At 33.8% G+C, this 13,643-nt stretch overlaps 2 protein-coding genes across 3 annotated transcripts; both read right to left on the reverse strand.

Moving 5' to 3' along the window:
- Nucleotides 1-472: 472 nt before the first annotated feature.
- On the reverse strand, nucleotides 473-3,678 carry LOC104701485 (ethylene-responsive transcription factor ERF118). Of its 2 annotated transcripts, none has more exons than XM_010417175.2 (3): nucleotides 3,056-3,678; nucleotides 2,132-2,470; nucleotides 473-2,031 (listed from the first exon to the last, which is right to left on the reverse strand). In XM_010417175.2, exon 3 carries the CDS (start codon nucleotides 1,844-1,846, stop codon nucleotides 827-829), a length of 1,020 nt encoding a protein of 339 aa, XP_010415477.1. In that variant the 5' UTR covers nucleotides 1,847-2,031; nucleotides 2,132-2,470; nucleotides 3,056-3,678; the 3' UTR covers nucleotides 473-826. The 2 variants fall into 2 exon arrangements, with proteins under 2 accessions (XP_010415477.1, XP_087315174.1); XM_087459048.1 differs by having other exon boundaries at nucleotides 2,132-2,475; nucleotides 3,056-3,198.
- Nucleotides 3,679-9,340: 5,662 nt separating this feature from the next.
- On the reverse strand, nucleotides 9,341-13,417 carry LOC104701487 (alpha-xylosidase 1). Its single transcript, XM_010417177.3, has 3 exons — nucleotides 12,995-13,417; nucleotides 12,256-12,917; nucleotides 9,341-11,341 (listed from the first exon to the last, which is right to left on the reverse strand). Exons 1-3 carry the CDS (start codon nucleotides 13,222-13,224, stop codon nucleotides 9,474-9,476), a joined length of 2,760 nt encoding a protein of 919 aa, XP_010415479.2. The 5' UTR covers nucleotides 13,225-13,417; the 3' UTR covers nucleotides 9,341-9,473.
- Between the last annotated feature and the right edge of the window lie 226 nt (nucleotides 13,418-13,643).

Genomic DNA, 13,643 nt, shown 5'->3' on the forward strand with positions numbered 1-13,643 from the left:
CTCCTCCTTTGACTTTTCCTTATTCCCAATCACCAACCTCTTTTTCTTCTTATAATTAAATCCCAAATGCAATACAGCTGTGTTATAAAATAGTGTTTTGGAAGTTAATAAGAAAAACCTGACAAAACCAAACCCCCTGACTTGTTGCCACTTCCGTGTGTGTATACTCTTCTTTAATTCCCCACTCTCTCTTCACTACTACTACTATTCAAACCTTTCTTCAAAGAGAAGAATAATGTTAACTTAACTATAATCAAAAACCATAAAATAAAAACTATAATGGATGTTTTTGTGATGATGCGGCGAATCAGCAGAGAAACAGTGACCATACCAAATTCATGCATTTGTCATTTTCCATTAGATTCTTTAGAATCGCAACACGTCAGAATCTAACGCCCCAACTGGGTTGGTTATGGATTCAATTGAAGGAAGACAAATAAAAAAGGCGATAACAACTATGAAAATACATCTGTAAATATAAAAAAGCTTCCATTGATACTTTGTTTATCATTAACAAAACGATGAAAAGATGATGTAATTAAACTGACAATGGAATTATCAAACTCTTTAATCACTTTGGACGGCTCTAAAAAGCACAATGGAAAAACCCAAAGTGAATAAGAGAGATTGAAAAAATAACATAACCAGCAAAACATCATTAAAAAAAACGAGAGAACTAATAAATTAAACTCACTCCTAATTGCAAAACCCGGCCTTAAGTCTTAAGATCTTACCACTCTCCGGAACACACTTTTGTATGTCTTACTAAAACACAAACGATAAAAACAGACTCTTCTCACTCGAAAACATTTAAGTAAGTAGTATCCTATGAAGCTGCAAAACTTTTTAATGGGCAACCAATGTTGAGAGGGGCAAGTTGATCAAGAAACCCGAAACTAGAGTCAGCTAGCTCTTCAACATCCGCAAAGTCGAAGTCTGGTAACTCCCTTGGACCGTCATCTTCGAATCCTTGAATGTCATCAAGCAAGCCAAAGCCATCAAACTGATCATCATTGAGTAAACTGTCAAAGTCAAGGTCGTTCCCATTTGGACCATCTGCAAAGAAACCAAGATCAGGGATCTGTAAATCAGTGAAGTCGAAGTCGAACAACACTTCCTTGTTTCCACCAGCAGCATTTGGAGTTGGAGTAGGAGCAACGATCTCTTCTTTAGAGACCTCAACAGTAGTGTTGTTGACACAAGTAAGAGCTGAAGCCGAAGTGTCATCTTGCTCAACAGGAACAACAGGTGAAGAACGAGAGCATTGACTCGTCTCAGACGAAGAAACAGCAGGTTTAGCAACAAGTGCATCGAACTCAATCTTTTTAAGATCATAAGCCTTAGCAGCATCTTCAAGAGTATCAAAAGTACCCAACCAAATCCTAGTTTTAGCAATTGGATGTCTAATCTCAGCAGCCCACTTCCCCCATTTCCTCTGCCTAACACCAACAGGCTTCTTAGTCACCACCTTAGGACAAGCAGGAGTAGCTGATGATGATCCAGCAGCAGCTTTCTTGTTTACAGTTTTAGTACTGTCCTGAGAAGAACTCTGAGAAGGTTGCTGCTCAGAAACAACTTCCATAGATGGGAAGTTAATCTCACGAACGATACGCTTCACCTTCCTTGGCTTAGGAACAATCATAAACTCTTCCTCATCACTAGAAGAGTCATCAGTAGCATAAGGATCATTCACAATGATACGAACTTTTCTCAAAGGCTGAGTTTCATGAGGAAGGGATTCTGATGATGATAATGATAAAGTGTTTCTCTTAGCTCTCTTCTTCATCTCGCCACCACTAGTAGTAGTAGTACCACTCAAAGACTGTACCTTTCTAACCTCAACCATTGTGTTGTTATTATACCCACTCCACAAAATATACCCAAGAATACAGAACGAACAAAAAATCACTCAAAAAGGTCAAAACCTTTTTTTGTGTATCAAAAACGCAAAACTCTCAGCGAACTATGAAAAAAGAAAATTTTTGCTGCTTTATGTGAAAACCCCCAAAGACTTCAACACCAGAACAAGTCCTGTAACCAAAAATCAAGAAACAAAGTCTCAGATCGGACTGTACAAAAATGGAAAACAGAACCAGAGAGATAAGTGAGAGGAAAGGGAAAAAGATGAAACCTTTTGGGTCTTAAGCGCATGGAAAGAGAAGGAGTCTGGAGAACAATCCTCTGCTTAGAGCAGAAGTGAAGAGCGTTGAGCAGACCAGATTTCAAAGAACACGACGACGATGGTGTTGTAGAAGAAGATGATGATGATGATGATAATGAGTAATAAATCGGAGAAGAGAAATGAATCAAAGACAAAATCACAGTCGATTCAAACCCAGCCGACATAAATCAAAGGGTTACAAACGCCTTTTTTTTTGGTTGTTTGGTGAATACTCCGATTTAACCAAGAAACCCTTTAAAAAAAAAAACCAAACCTTTTTCACACACTCTCTTCTTCTTCTTCTTACCCCTGTTCTTCAATAAGACAAAGAGACAACACAAAATAGTGAGAAACCAAATAAAACCCAAACAGCTAAAACCCAGAACCCTATAGATAGATGGGTAAGACCATGATTACTGGGAGTAACTCTCTCAGATACTCTTATTAGAAAATAATAAAAGGAAGAGAGAGAAAGAAAAAAAGAAAGGAATCGTTTCTTTCCCAAGTCACTTGAGAATCGATTCTCAGAACAAGTGTGACATGTGTCACTTGTTAAGTGAAACAGCAATGAGGAAATAAATAAATAATAATAATTTATAAAAAAAATATTTTTTTTGGTTTTTTTGAGAAACGTTGAGTCGTTCTCGATTAATGATGCTCTAAGAAATCTGGGGATGAGATTATTTTTTCTCTTTCAGTATATTAAAAAAAACAAATGATCCGTGACAATTTTTTGTATATATAAAATAAAAATAAAAGCTTTGGTTTTTACAAAACACCTCAGAGACGACGCAAATCTCTAGAAGAGGAGCAAACAAAAAAATCATAAACAATTAAACAAATCACAACAAGGAAGAAGAAGAAGATGATGAAGATGAAAATGATTCTTTTTACCTTGTTGATGTGTGTTTCTTCTCTCTCTCTTTCTCTCTTTGTCACTTTTTTTTTTTTTGCTCTGAATAATAAAAATAAAAGCTTTGACGCTCTTTATATTGTTAACAAAAACACAATGACTGATTTATTTCCCTTTTTTCAATGACGGTCAAAAGAAAAGACCGACTTATAAGGAAAAATGAGCAATAAAATAATTTTGTAAACAGCAAGTAAAATAAAATGGGTGATAAATTTAGGGAAATAAAAATATATTCTTCTCCTAATTTATAGCAAATTCACATTTAATTTGACCCCAACCATTAAGAAAAAAAAGATTTATTTCCCCTATTTAATGTATTCGAAATTCAATAAAACCTTCCATTTTTAATATACTTAACCAAAAAAAAAAAACAGTACTAGTATTTAACACTGTTTAGTGGCTCCTTTTGACTTTAATTTTTTTTGCGTTACATATCGAAGTATTAAATATTCAGAAAATAAATATTTTCCATTTGGGGAGACATATGAATATAAGAAATATTATAAAATGGAAAAATAAATACATTATTAGCTGGCATGGTGAGAGAAAAATAAGTAAGTAGGGACAAAAAAGAGAGAAAAAACATTAATGGCGCATGACTCTCTCTCTTCATGCATCGATCATGGCCCGCCTAAAGAAGAGAATCCTTTAGCGCGTCTACCTCACTCTCTTTTATCTTTCTTGAGCCACATTTTATACTTTTTTTAATAAACAGATTTTACATGAGTATTATAAAAAAAATTAGTGTTTTGATTTTTTTTAATGATTTATTTGTATTTTAAAAAAAAACATAACATATAGAAATAAATTTTTGTATATATGCCATTTTGGATGAATATCTCTTTGTGTAACCGTATTTGGATATATATCTATCTACAAATCTTTCAATTTTGGTATAGAATCTTAACTAGAAAATATCTTAGCCTGAATTATTTAAATGTAAAGATATCTTAATTTTCATTAGATTTTTTACATTTAATTTAAAGACACTGAATAACAAATGGTTCCACATTTGGTTTTAGATTGTGGTTGAATTAAAAAATAATTGAGCTAACCAAGTTGTTGTAATCTAAAAACAAGAATGTAACGTTTCGACTTGGAAATGGAAATCAGATTACTTCGGCTGAAGAGTTCTCTCGTCTATACAAAAATAATTTTAACTTTTTTTATGATCATTTAAATAATGGACTTTGTAATGATAAATTGACTTCGTAGTGATGAGTTTTTCCTATTTATTTTCAAGTATAATTATATTTGTTTTGTAAATTGAACTTAGGGATATTTTTAATAGTTCAAATTGAATCTAGGATATTAGAGAATCTTGAGAGTTGTCAAAAATAATTCAAGAAATAATTCAATGATATGAGTCTTGACTTTTCACTCACTCTCTATTCTCAAATGTTTGAGAATTTGTTAATTCTTTAAACATAAGTAGTGAAGTGGTCGTGGAATTAGTATCTATATTATTATTTTTGAATTATTTTTGAAGTACATTTGTATAATATTCTTGAAGTTTTAGTTATTTAATTCGTTTTATTTACAACATTAACTCTTAATTATTTTGCTAAAATAACAATTTCTGGAAACTTATTTAATGGAACTATTTAAATCGATCTAATTTGATACATTTATTGCCATAAATAGCTTGACAATATCTATACATTTCGATTTTTACAAAAACAACTCTACGCATTAAATTTTTAATCTCATAAAAATCTCCAAACCTATTTTAATAGATCTTTAGAGACTGTATGATCTCTTAAAGTTAAATGACACAGCTGAGTTTGAGTAACAAATGATTACAATCATAATAATTATTATAACACTAATAAAGTTCATAAAAACGAGTCCCCAACTTTAGAAACTCAATAATCGGGTATATTTAACTTTAGCATCAAGAAAAACATTTAATATAATATATATCATATTAAGAAACTGAATATTATTATGCGATAATGTTATCAACTCAAATAGGAAAACACTAAAACCTCTCTTTTATTGCTACAGATGGTAAACTTCTTTGCTCATCAAGCATTTTCCATGTATAAATATCAATTTCACAAAAAAACACAATAAACAACCAAAACCACTAATATTACGGTTTTGAAACACGGATTAAACCACTAATATGACGGTTTGTTGTTATATAGCGGGACATGTTATTAATATGACTGTTTGAATTAACATTAATATAAATATAAAATATTATTAATTCGGTTTTGAAACACGGGTTAAATTTTCCTTTAATTATTTGGTCAATACCACTAGTATAAGAATATTATACATTTTAAATCAAGGTAATTTAACTAAAATTTTGTAAAACAATTAAATCATTGGTAAAATTGTGACTTAATCCGACAATAGCTTATAAATTACATATTTATGTATTTATTTCCCCTATTATTGATCTAATAAATGACAATCCAAACAAAATTATTATTTAATTAAACAAAACAAATTAAATATAAAAAACAAAAAAAAATAAAATGTTATTATTTTTAAAAAAATTGTTTGTACTGCGGGTTAAAATCTAGCATGAAAGTAAAAAATAAGTAATCAACAAGCTGTCAATTTAAGGAACAACATTATAACAAATCTATTGGATTGGAGGTGTGGAACCAAAGTGCTAATTTAAATATACTAGAATTTTTCGTTTAGATTTAGCAAAGAATGTTTATGGACACATGCGACACGTATATGAAAAAGATCCTTCCTATGTTTGCTTCAATCTTACTAAAAGCGAGTTTTTAGTATCTCTCTATCATCAATCATAACAATTTAACCTCATAACAGTAATCATAATGCCCTTTCTTTTGTAAAAGTGATAGTGAAATCAGGAATTCACAAAAGAAGGAAAAAAAAAAAGAGATGATTTATGTATTAGTGTTAAACACAAAGCGAATGTCCTACTTCTAGTTTACCTTATCGTATTTATCATAAAGAATTGCAATTTTCTTAACATTTGGGTCTTTTCTTCGTTCTTCCTCGTACTAAGGTACCACAAATCAGATACTCGGTTTTACCAAGAAAGATATTTAAATTAAATTCCATATTGCATACACAATTGGTTAAAGGAGAGTATCTAGATGTGTGACAAAAATTAATATGGCCACGAACACGACCCCGGTGTGGGTAAAATATTAACTAGCAAAATATAGAAAAGTTTTGAGTTATAAAAAAAAAAAGAGAATCTAAGTGGATGGCATGTGAGATGCACGTGAGATGAAGATATGGGTTCATGGGGGAACCACGTAGGTATAGAAGAAGAAGCATCGACTCTTGGCCACCTGCCAAGTTCGCAGAGGGCAGAATGGTCCTCTAATGGTCCTTGCACTGTATCACGTGAGCTCCATAAAAAGTGTACACCCCCACAACAATATTCATTCCAAAATCCAAAACTATTAATATTTTATAACATGAATGAACATGTTAGCAAATGTTTTGCTTTTGTTTTTTGTCACGTTATAACCAAATGTTCTTTTGGTGCGTGATAAGCCGTTTTGATTAAGATGTGTTAGGTCAGTGCATGCATTCATGATCAACTACTCTATTTGTAAAAAACTAGTCTTAATTGTCAGCTAATTTCTTTAATTAGTAATCACTAGTCTCTGAAAACACTGCACGTACGTACCATAATTAGACTCTATTCGAAAGTATTAGACCATCTTAGACCATTTCCAATATATATCTCTATTTTTTTCTCTAAAATAGAGTAACTTAAAAATAGAGCATTATTTTGCTCCAATGTATTACTCTACTTTTAACTCTAAAATAGAGTTAGTATAATAAAATAGAGGTGAGAATAGAGTTACTCTATAGAGCAATTTTATCATTTATTCTATTTTAGAGTAAAATATAAAATAGGGTTGGAGCAAATATTACTCTATAATAGAGATTTGACTCTAAAATAGAGTGAGAGTAGAGATACCCTTAGCCATTTTCTTGTTAAAACAAAATCTTAATTAGTATTTTAGTTTTTTTTAAGTACATAATCTTTTGAGGAAAAAAAAACTTATGAATCAAAAAAAATTGAGATTTTTGTTATCCGCTAAACTAATTATCTACTTAATTTGTATGAAATTTTCAACTGATCATCTCTTCTTACTGATTTAGTTTCAGATTATGTATCTAACAACAATTCCACTCATTAATACAAAATGAAGGCCGGAAATAAAATGTTACAACTAGAGATCGATCACACAATAAGCCCATAGTCTAGCGGTTTGGTTTGGTCATTGGTGTAAAGGTCCCGGCGGCTTTACATAAAGACCAAAAAAGTAATGAGTTACTTATACTAATAATTTAAAGATTTGCTTTTGTATGAAATTTCTTTTTTACAGAAAAGAGAAAAGAAAAAATTAATACTATAAGAAATTAAAGGAAATGAAAAGGACCAGAGAAAGGACGAAGAAGGTAAGTGGGGCACGTAAACGGTGGCGCGTGGCTCAATGCACCACCACCACTGTTGTCTGTTGTCCTCTGTACTTTTATTTCCCCGCCAAAATTAATTTTGCCGCCCTAAAAAAAACTGTTAAACCACACCTAACCATCTCTCATCTCCAGCCACGTATTCATCACTCTCCACGTGTCCTTTTGTCTTGTCCGATGGACTCTGTTTCGCTCGTTTCCCAACGTCATCCTTTTTTTTAATTACAACGAAATTTTACTTTAATTTTCATTTATTTTATTGCCTACCTGTTTTTTAAATTACTACCAATTTACTAATATTATCTTTTTGGTATGATGTGAAATATGGTCAAAACTCAAAACCTTATTATAACAAAACTATATTTTAACTGTCAGCAGTGGTGTTGTTAATCGTTATTCAAACTATTTTACTTTGGGTAAGATTAAAAACAAACTGTTTAATAATATCAATATGTATGTGTTGTTTTTTTTTAAAATATATAATCTATATTTCGTTACATACCTGAAGAAAAAAGGTTCAAGTAGTGTGTGTGAAATAATCGACAGATCTAACAAATAATAAACGAATTGTGAAGTATAAAGCCGACAAGTTGATAATAGTTTTTCACAAAAGTTGTTGGAGAGTAGAAACTTCTTTTCCCCACCTCTCAACCACGACTATGTACAGTAACAGTCTCACTTGTTCTTAAGTAAAGATTAAACTATTCCTTTTTTAAGTTAAACCCACACAACAACGACTTGTCAAAAGGGAGCAAATAGTAGTAGTAGACTAGTAGTAGTATGATAAACTATTTGATCGATGTGTGAGCAATAATAATTATAAAAGTCGCAGGGGCTTTAAATATTGGATCTTCTGGGCTGGACTTTTCATCTACTAGGCTTTTTTTGGAATTAGTTGAGAGAAGTCATAGATCTTTGCCTAACTTTTGTTAGATTCTCTTGTCTTTACTATAAGATTTTTAGCATGTGTTTTTGTGATAAGGACGTAGACCGTCAAGAGGGCGACAAGTTTAATAAGTTACATAACTCTTTTTTACATAGGCTTTGATATTTTATCCTACTTTATATTAAACGTATGTGTAGCCAATGGTTGGATATAAGAGAAAAACTATCTTGAGTGGAAAAAAAGCTTAGATCATCGACCGTTACATGAATGATGACATATTTAAGCGATTGCATCATCTTAATTTAGGTACGAAATTTTAAGCACACATAAACGAACTAAATGTGTGTAGACACACATACAGAATGATGATGACACAACGGTTCAAGTTAGAACATAACTGTCCACATTTAATGGTGAGTTGGTGACACAATATACAATTCGACAGATTGATAACATGGCGCAGTAAATGTTGACATACATAATATTGTTGTTAAGTTATTATCGGATAGTTATTGTGGAAAATGTAATCCGATCAGTTGTAGATATAATCTCTTAATTCTATGATATCAATCCTTGTAGTACGATCGGTTCATAGATTTTAACTTTATGTGAGTGGTTTCATCATCCTAGCCTAAAATATAATTTTTTTTATTGTGGTTTATTACTTTTTTTAATTGTGGTTTGTTAATTAATTGTATAGTCTTATCATCTTATGTAACTTATGTTATTTTTTAGCTGTATTTTATGGATCCTAATTAGTTGATGTCTGGTCCTGAACCTCCGAAGTATATATGATTAGTGTCCAAACCTAAACCCAAAGCCCAAAGGCTAAAGATAATAATAATACTTCTGCTTCCAATTTTTTATTCATACTAAAAACATCTTCTAATAAATAAAAAAGACACAGACACAATCTTTTTTTTTTTTTTGAACAAACGACACAGACACAATCTAAAAAACCAAACCTCTATTCTTTTTTTTTCCTTATAATCCGAAATGTAGAAAAAGAATTGAGCATATTTTTTGTTCTTAAATAATCTCATTCTCCTCCCCAATAATTTTACCAAACTCTCACATGAAAATTATTAATGCATACCCATTTTCCAGGACATCTTGAAGTCTTTACCAACTAACATCTCAAGTCCAGCAATCTCAACCATCACACTCTTGTTCTCTTCTTCATCTTCCAAACCAATCACATAAGTATGCTCCTTTGAGCTTACCTCAATCTTCTCCGTCATTGGGCTTCCATTGATTTGAACATCAGTAGCTTGTCCTGTTCCTTTAAGTCCCAAAACACTCACTCTCTCAATCACCCATCCTTTGCTCAACGCAAACTTCCCTTCTTTAACTTGTGACCACATCTTCACAGTCCCGTTTCCGACCGAAGCGTAGAAGTCAACGTAAGTGGACTGTCCGTTTCCTAGCTTCATCTCCGGAAGCTCGTCTTCGTCTAGGTAAAGTTTCCCAGTAGCGTAACCTTCAGAAGCTCCTGCAGGGAAAGTGATGACGAGACTAAACGGTGTGGTTCTAGCGTCTTTGGAAATCAACCCGCCTTGTTGCATAGGTAATATAGTGTTTTGGTAAAGATGAACGTTCACGAAGTTCAAAGGAGCTTGGAGAGTTACACGCTTCCCGCTCTTGGACACAACGGCTTGAGTCATGTCGAACATGTGGTACCAAGAACCTGGTGGGAACAATGCTTCTACTTCTGTTTTGCCTTGTTCAAGAACAGGGGATATCATGAAGCTGCTTCCAAGCAAGAACTGTCTGCTGTTGCCGTAACACTCGGTGTAGTCAGGGAACGAGAAGAAGAGCGGTCTAGCGATTGGTGCACCGGTCATATGAGCTTCGTAGTTGAGAGTGTAGAGGAAAGGAAGGATCTTGTATCTCATACCAAGAGCGTTACGAGCAGAATCCGCAACTGTGTTCCATTGGTAAAGCTCTTGTCTTGGAGAGTAGTAATTAGCGTGATCTCTTGAAAATGGATAAAACGCACCGACTTCAATCCAACGGTTACAGAGTTCCTCTGTTGGTTGAGGGTAGAATCCACAAATGTCTGAACCAACCATTGGAACTCCGAATATACCAAAGTTCAACATGGTTGAGATAGACACTTGCAAGCTCTGCCATGTTCCTTGGTTATCTCCAGTCCAATGAGCAGCGTATTGACCCGAGCCAACGAAAGTAGACCTAGACAGGATGAAGGGACGTTTGCCTTTAACATCAAGTAAGGCCTTGTGAGTGGCAATAGCCTCAGAGAATCCATAGATACTGTGAGCGTCATACTCACGAACACCATTGTAATGAGTAGCACTTGTGGCAATAGTCTTGAACCCAACGGGAGCTACAACTCCAGTAGCATTGATCTTGTAAGGAGGATCATCCCATCTCGTCTTGGTTATATTCTTGCAGTCCAAGCAACAAACCCAACCAGGTCCTTCCCCACTCGGACACTGCTTCCCTTGTGGAATTGTACACAATCCTGAACAGAAGTTGGACACCTCGTTCATGTCAATCCATAGACCATCAATGGGGACTAAATCATGGAACCGTTTGATCTCATCTCCCCACCAAGAAACCGTCTTCGGGTTAAGGAAATCAGGGAAGTAAACCGGACCAGGCCATACTTGAGCCAAGAAAGGCTTTCCTTCATACTTGATAAACACATCGGCTGCCATGGCTCTTTGGTACGTACCGTAGCTAGTGTTGACACCAATACCAGGATCATTAATCACAATATACTTCATACCAATCTTGTGGATTTTGTCCAAGAAGGCCAATAGCTTAGCACGAGGGTAAGCAATAGGATTCAAAGTGAAATCTTTGTGACCATCCATGTGATCATCATCGTTCCAAATCACATCAAGAGGGATCTTAGCCTTTTTGTAATTGTCCACCACATCTTCAACAACTGATAAATTACGGTACCCCCATCTACACTGATGAAACCCTACAACAACACAAAATCAAGAAATAAATAAAAAGAGAATAGTAAAATCAAAGATGTGCTATAAATCTATCACATGGCTAAAAACCAAGATTTCCATTTATTTTCAACTCAATTCAAGAACCGTGGTCCACGGCTACAATGGTCCAATCTCAAGATCTTACAAGGACCAAATAAAATCTCATTAAATCATTTTTTCTAACCCCCACACAAGCAAAATGATCACAAAAGAGGAAAAAAAGACCATTTGTTGATCTTATCTTTTACTCCATCAGTCTCAAAATATATGATATATTAAGAAATAATTACTTTTAAAAAGTTTAACCAATCATAAACAAGTCTGCATAATATAAAATATCAATTTAATCTAAAAGTTGCATAAAAAATTGGAAACATACTATATTATGAAACAAAAATATTTCTCTAAACATCTTATATTATGAAAAGGAGAGAGTAATTAACAAAAAAAATCACAATTAGAAAGCGACACTTTACACTATTAGCAATATCTCCCACAAAAAAAAGGGGTAAAGCTTTCTAAAAGTTGTGTCGGAGAAACCAAAAAAAAATTAGATACTCTTTACAATGAAAAACATGTGGCATTCCAGAACTGTATCAACAACACTTAATAGTAGTTTAATGGACCATTAATTAACTAGTTTCAATCACTCCGTTTTGGTACTAATGAATGATACACAAAATCTATATTCACGTGACTCTTTATTTGACTAAAGTCAAAGTTCATAGGAACCTGAATCTATGCTACTAAATACTCTTCATTAAGACATTAACTAATACTTAAACACCACAGGACCACAAACAGAATCACTAATCCTATTTAGTTAGCACCAAACTTTAAGACAATAGAGAGAGAGATGCAACAACCAAAAAAGCAGACCAATAAATGAAACTTTTACCTAAAGACCAGTACGGCATTGGAGCAGGCCGTCCGATTAACTGAGTATACTGATCAACCACATTTAACGGCGAAGGTCCGGCGATGAAATAGAAATCAAAAACACCTCCGATGACTTTATACGTCAACGAGTCACCTCTGTAGAAAACATCCATACCATTACTGTTGAGCAACAACACAGCATGAGCATAAGCTTTACCTCCAACGTTCCTCAGATCCATATACATGGGATGAGAACCGTAAAGATCAGTGTTGAGGTTAATAGCTGAAACGTCTTCAGTGTAAAGAGTGTAAGGCTCGTTAGGTACGAGTTTGATACCGTTGGCTTGTGAGTTTTCACCTAAACCGTAGAGCGATGCGTCTTTAGGTAAAGAAGTCGAGATCTCTAGGTATTGGTCTTTGAAGACTAGTGAGCTTGTGGAGTTGAAGAGTGTTTGGTGGTTAGATCTACGTTTCACGGCGAAAGTGAACGGATCTGTTGTGAAACTGAAGATGAGCTCTGAACCGGAGATTTCTTGAACTGTAATCGGAGATTTTCTTGATTTTCCGATGGCTTTGCCGAGCGGTGGTGGCTGTTCTCGTGGGAGGAGGTTGTACGGTACTTCCCATCGTTGTTTTCTTGCGTCTGTGATGTGAACACGGAGACGTGAATCTGTTTCGTGCCTGTGAGAAACAAATCCAACGGTTAGAAATCAAGAAGAGATGTGTAACAGAGGATTTAGTTATGAATGGTTGCTTACTTGACGAAGAGACGAAGGGTGGTGATATCAGAGCCGTAGATTTTGTTCTTTTGTTTGACTTGGAGATAACCAATGAAGCCACCATCTGGAGACTCTTCGACTGAGACCAAACGGTAGCCTTTGCCGATGGTGTTGGAGGATTGGGTGGGTGAGAAACAGAGGATTAAAGATAGAAGAAGAAGAGAAAGAGAAAAAGCTAGAGATGAAGAAGACGAAGAGGCCATGGCCATGGTTTCTAGTCTAACACTCAACAGTTTACACTGTGGTGTACTGAAGGGGGTTAGAGAGAGAGGGGTTTAAAGAACCAACCCTCTTTTAGGCTTTAGATATTGATAAGTTTTGTGAACACTAAACGAGGGGATATAAATAGTAGAAAATAACTTTTTTTTGCGGTTCATTTTAATAATTTACAATAACCGTTTCAGTAAATCGGTTTAGGCCAACCGTAAAGATAAAGAAGGGTATTTAAGTTATTTTAAAAGATTTGGTAAGATTTTAATATTTTAGAATTTTGAAAGATTTAGGATATGTTTAGGAGATTTGATTGTGTTTTAGTTTTTTTATATTTTTCTTTTTAGAAAATGAGATTTAATTCTATGAGATTCTATGATATTTTCTTACTAAATTTTGTGTGATTTTGAAATATTTT

Source organism: Camelina sativa, chromosome 7 (assembly GCF_030686135.1).
Source record: "Camelina sativa cultivar CO46 ecotype springtype chromosome 7, ASM3068613v1".
Lineage (NCBI taxonomy): Eukaryota > Viridiplantae > Streptophyta > Magnoliopsida > Brassicales > Brassicaceae > Camelina > Camelina sativa.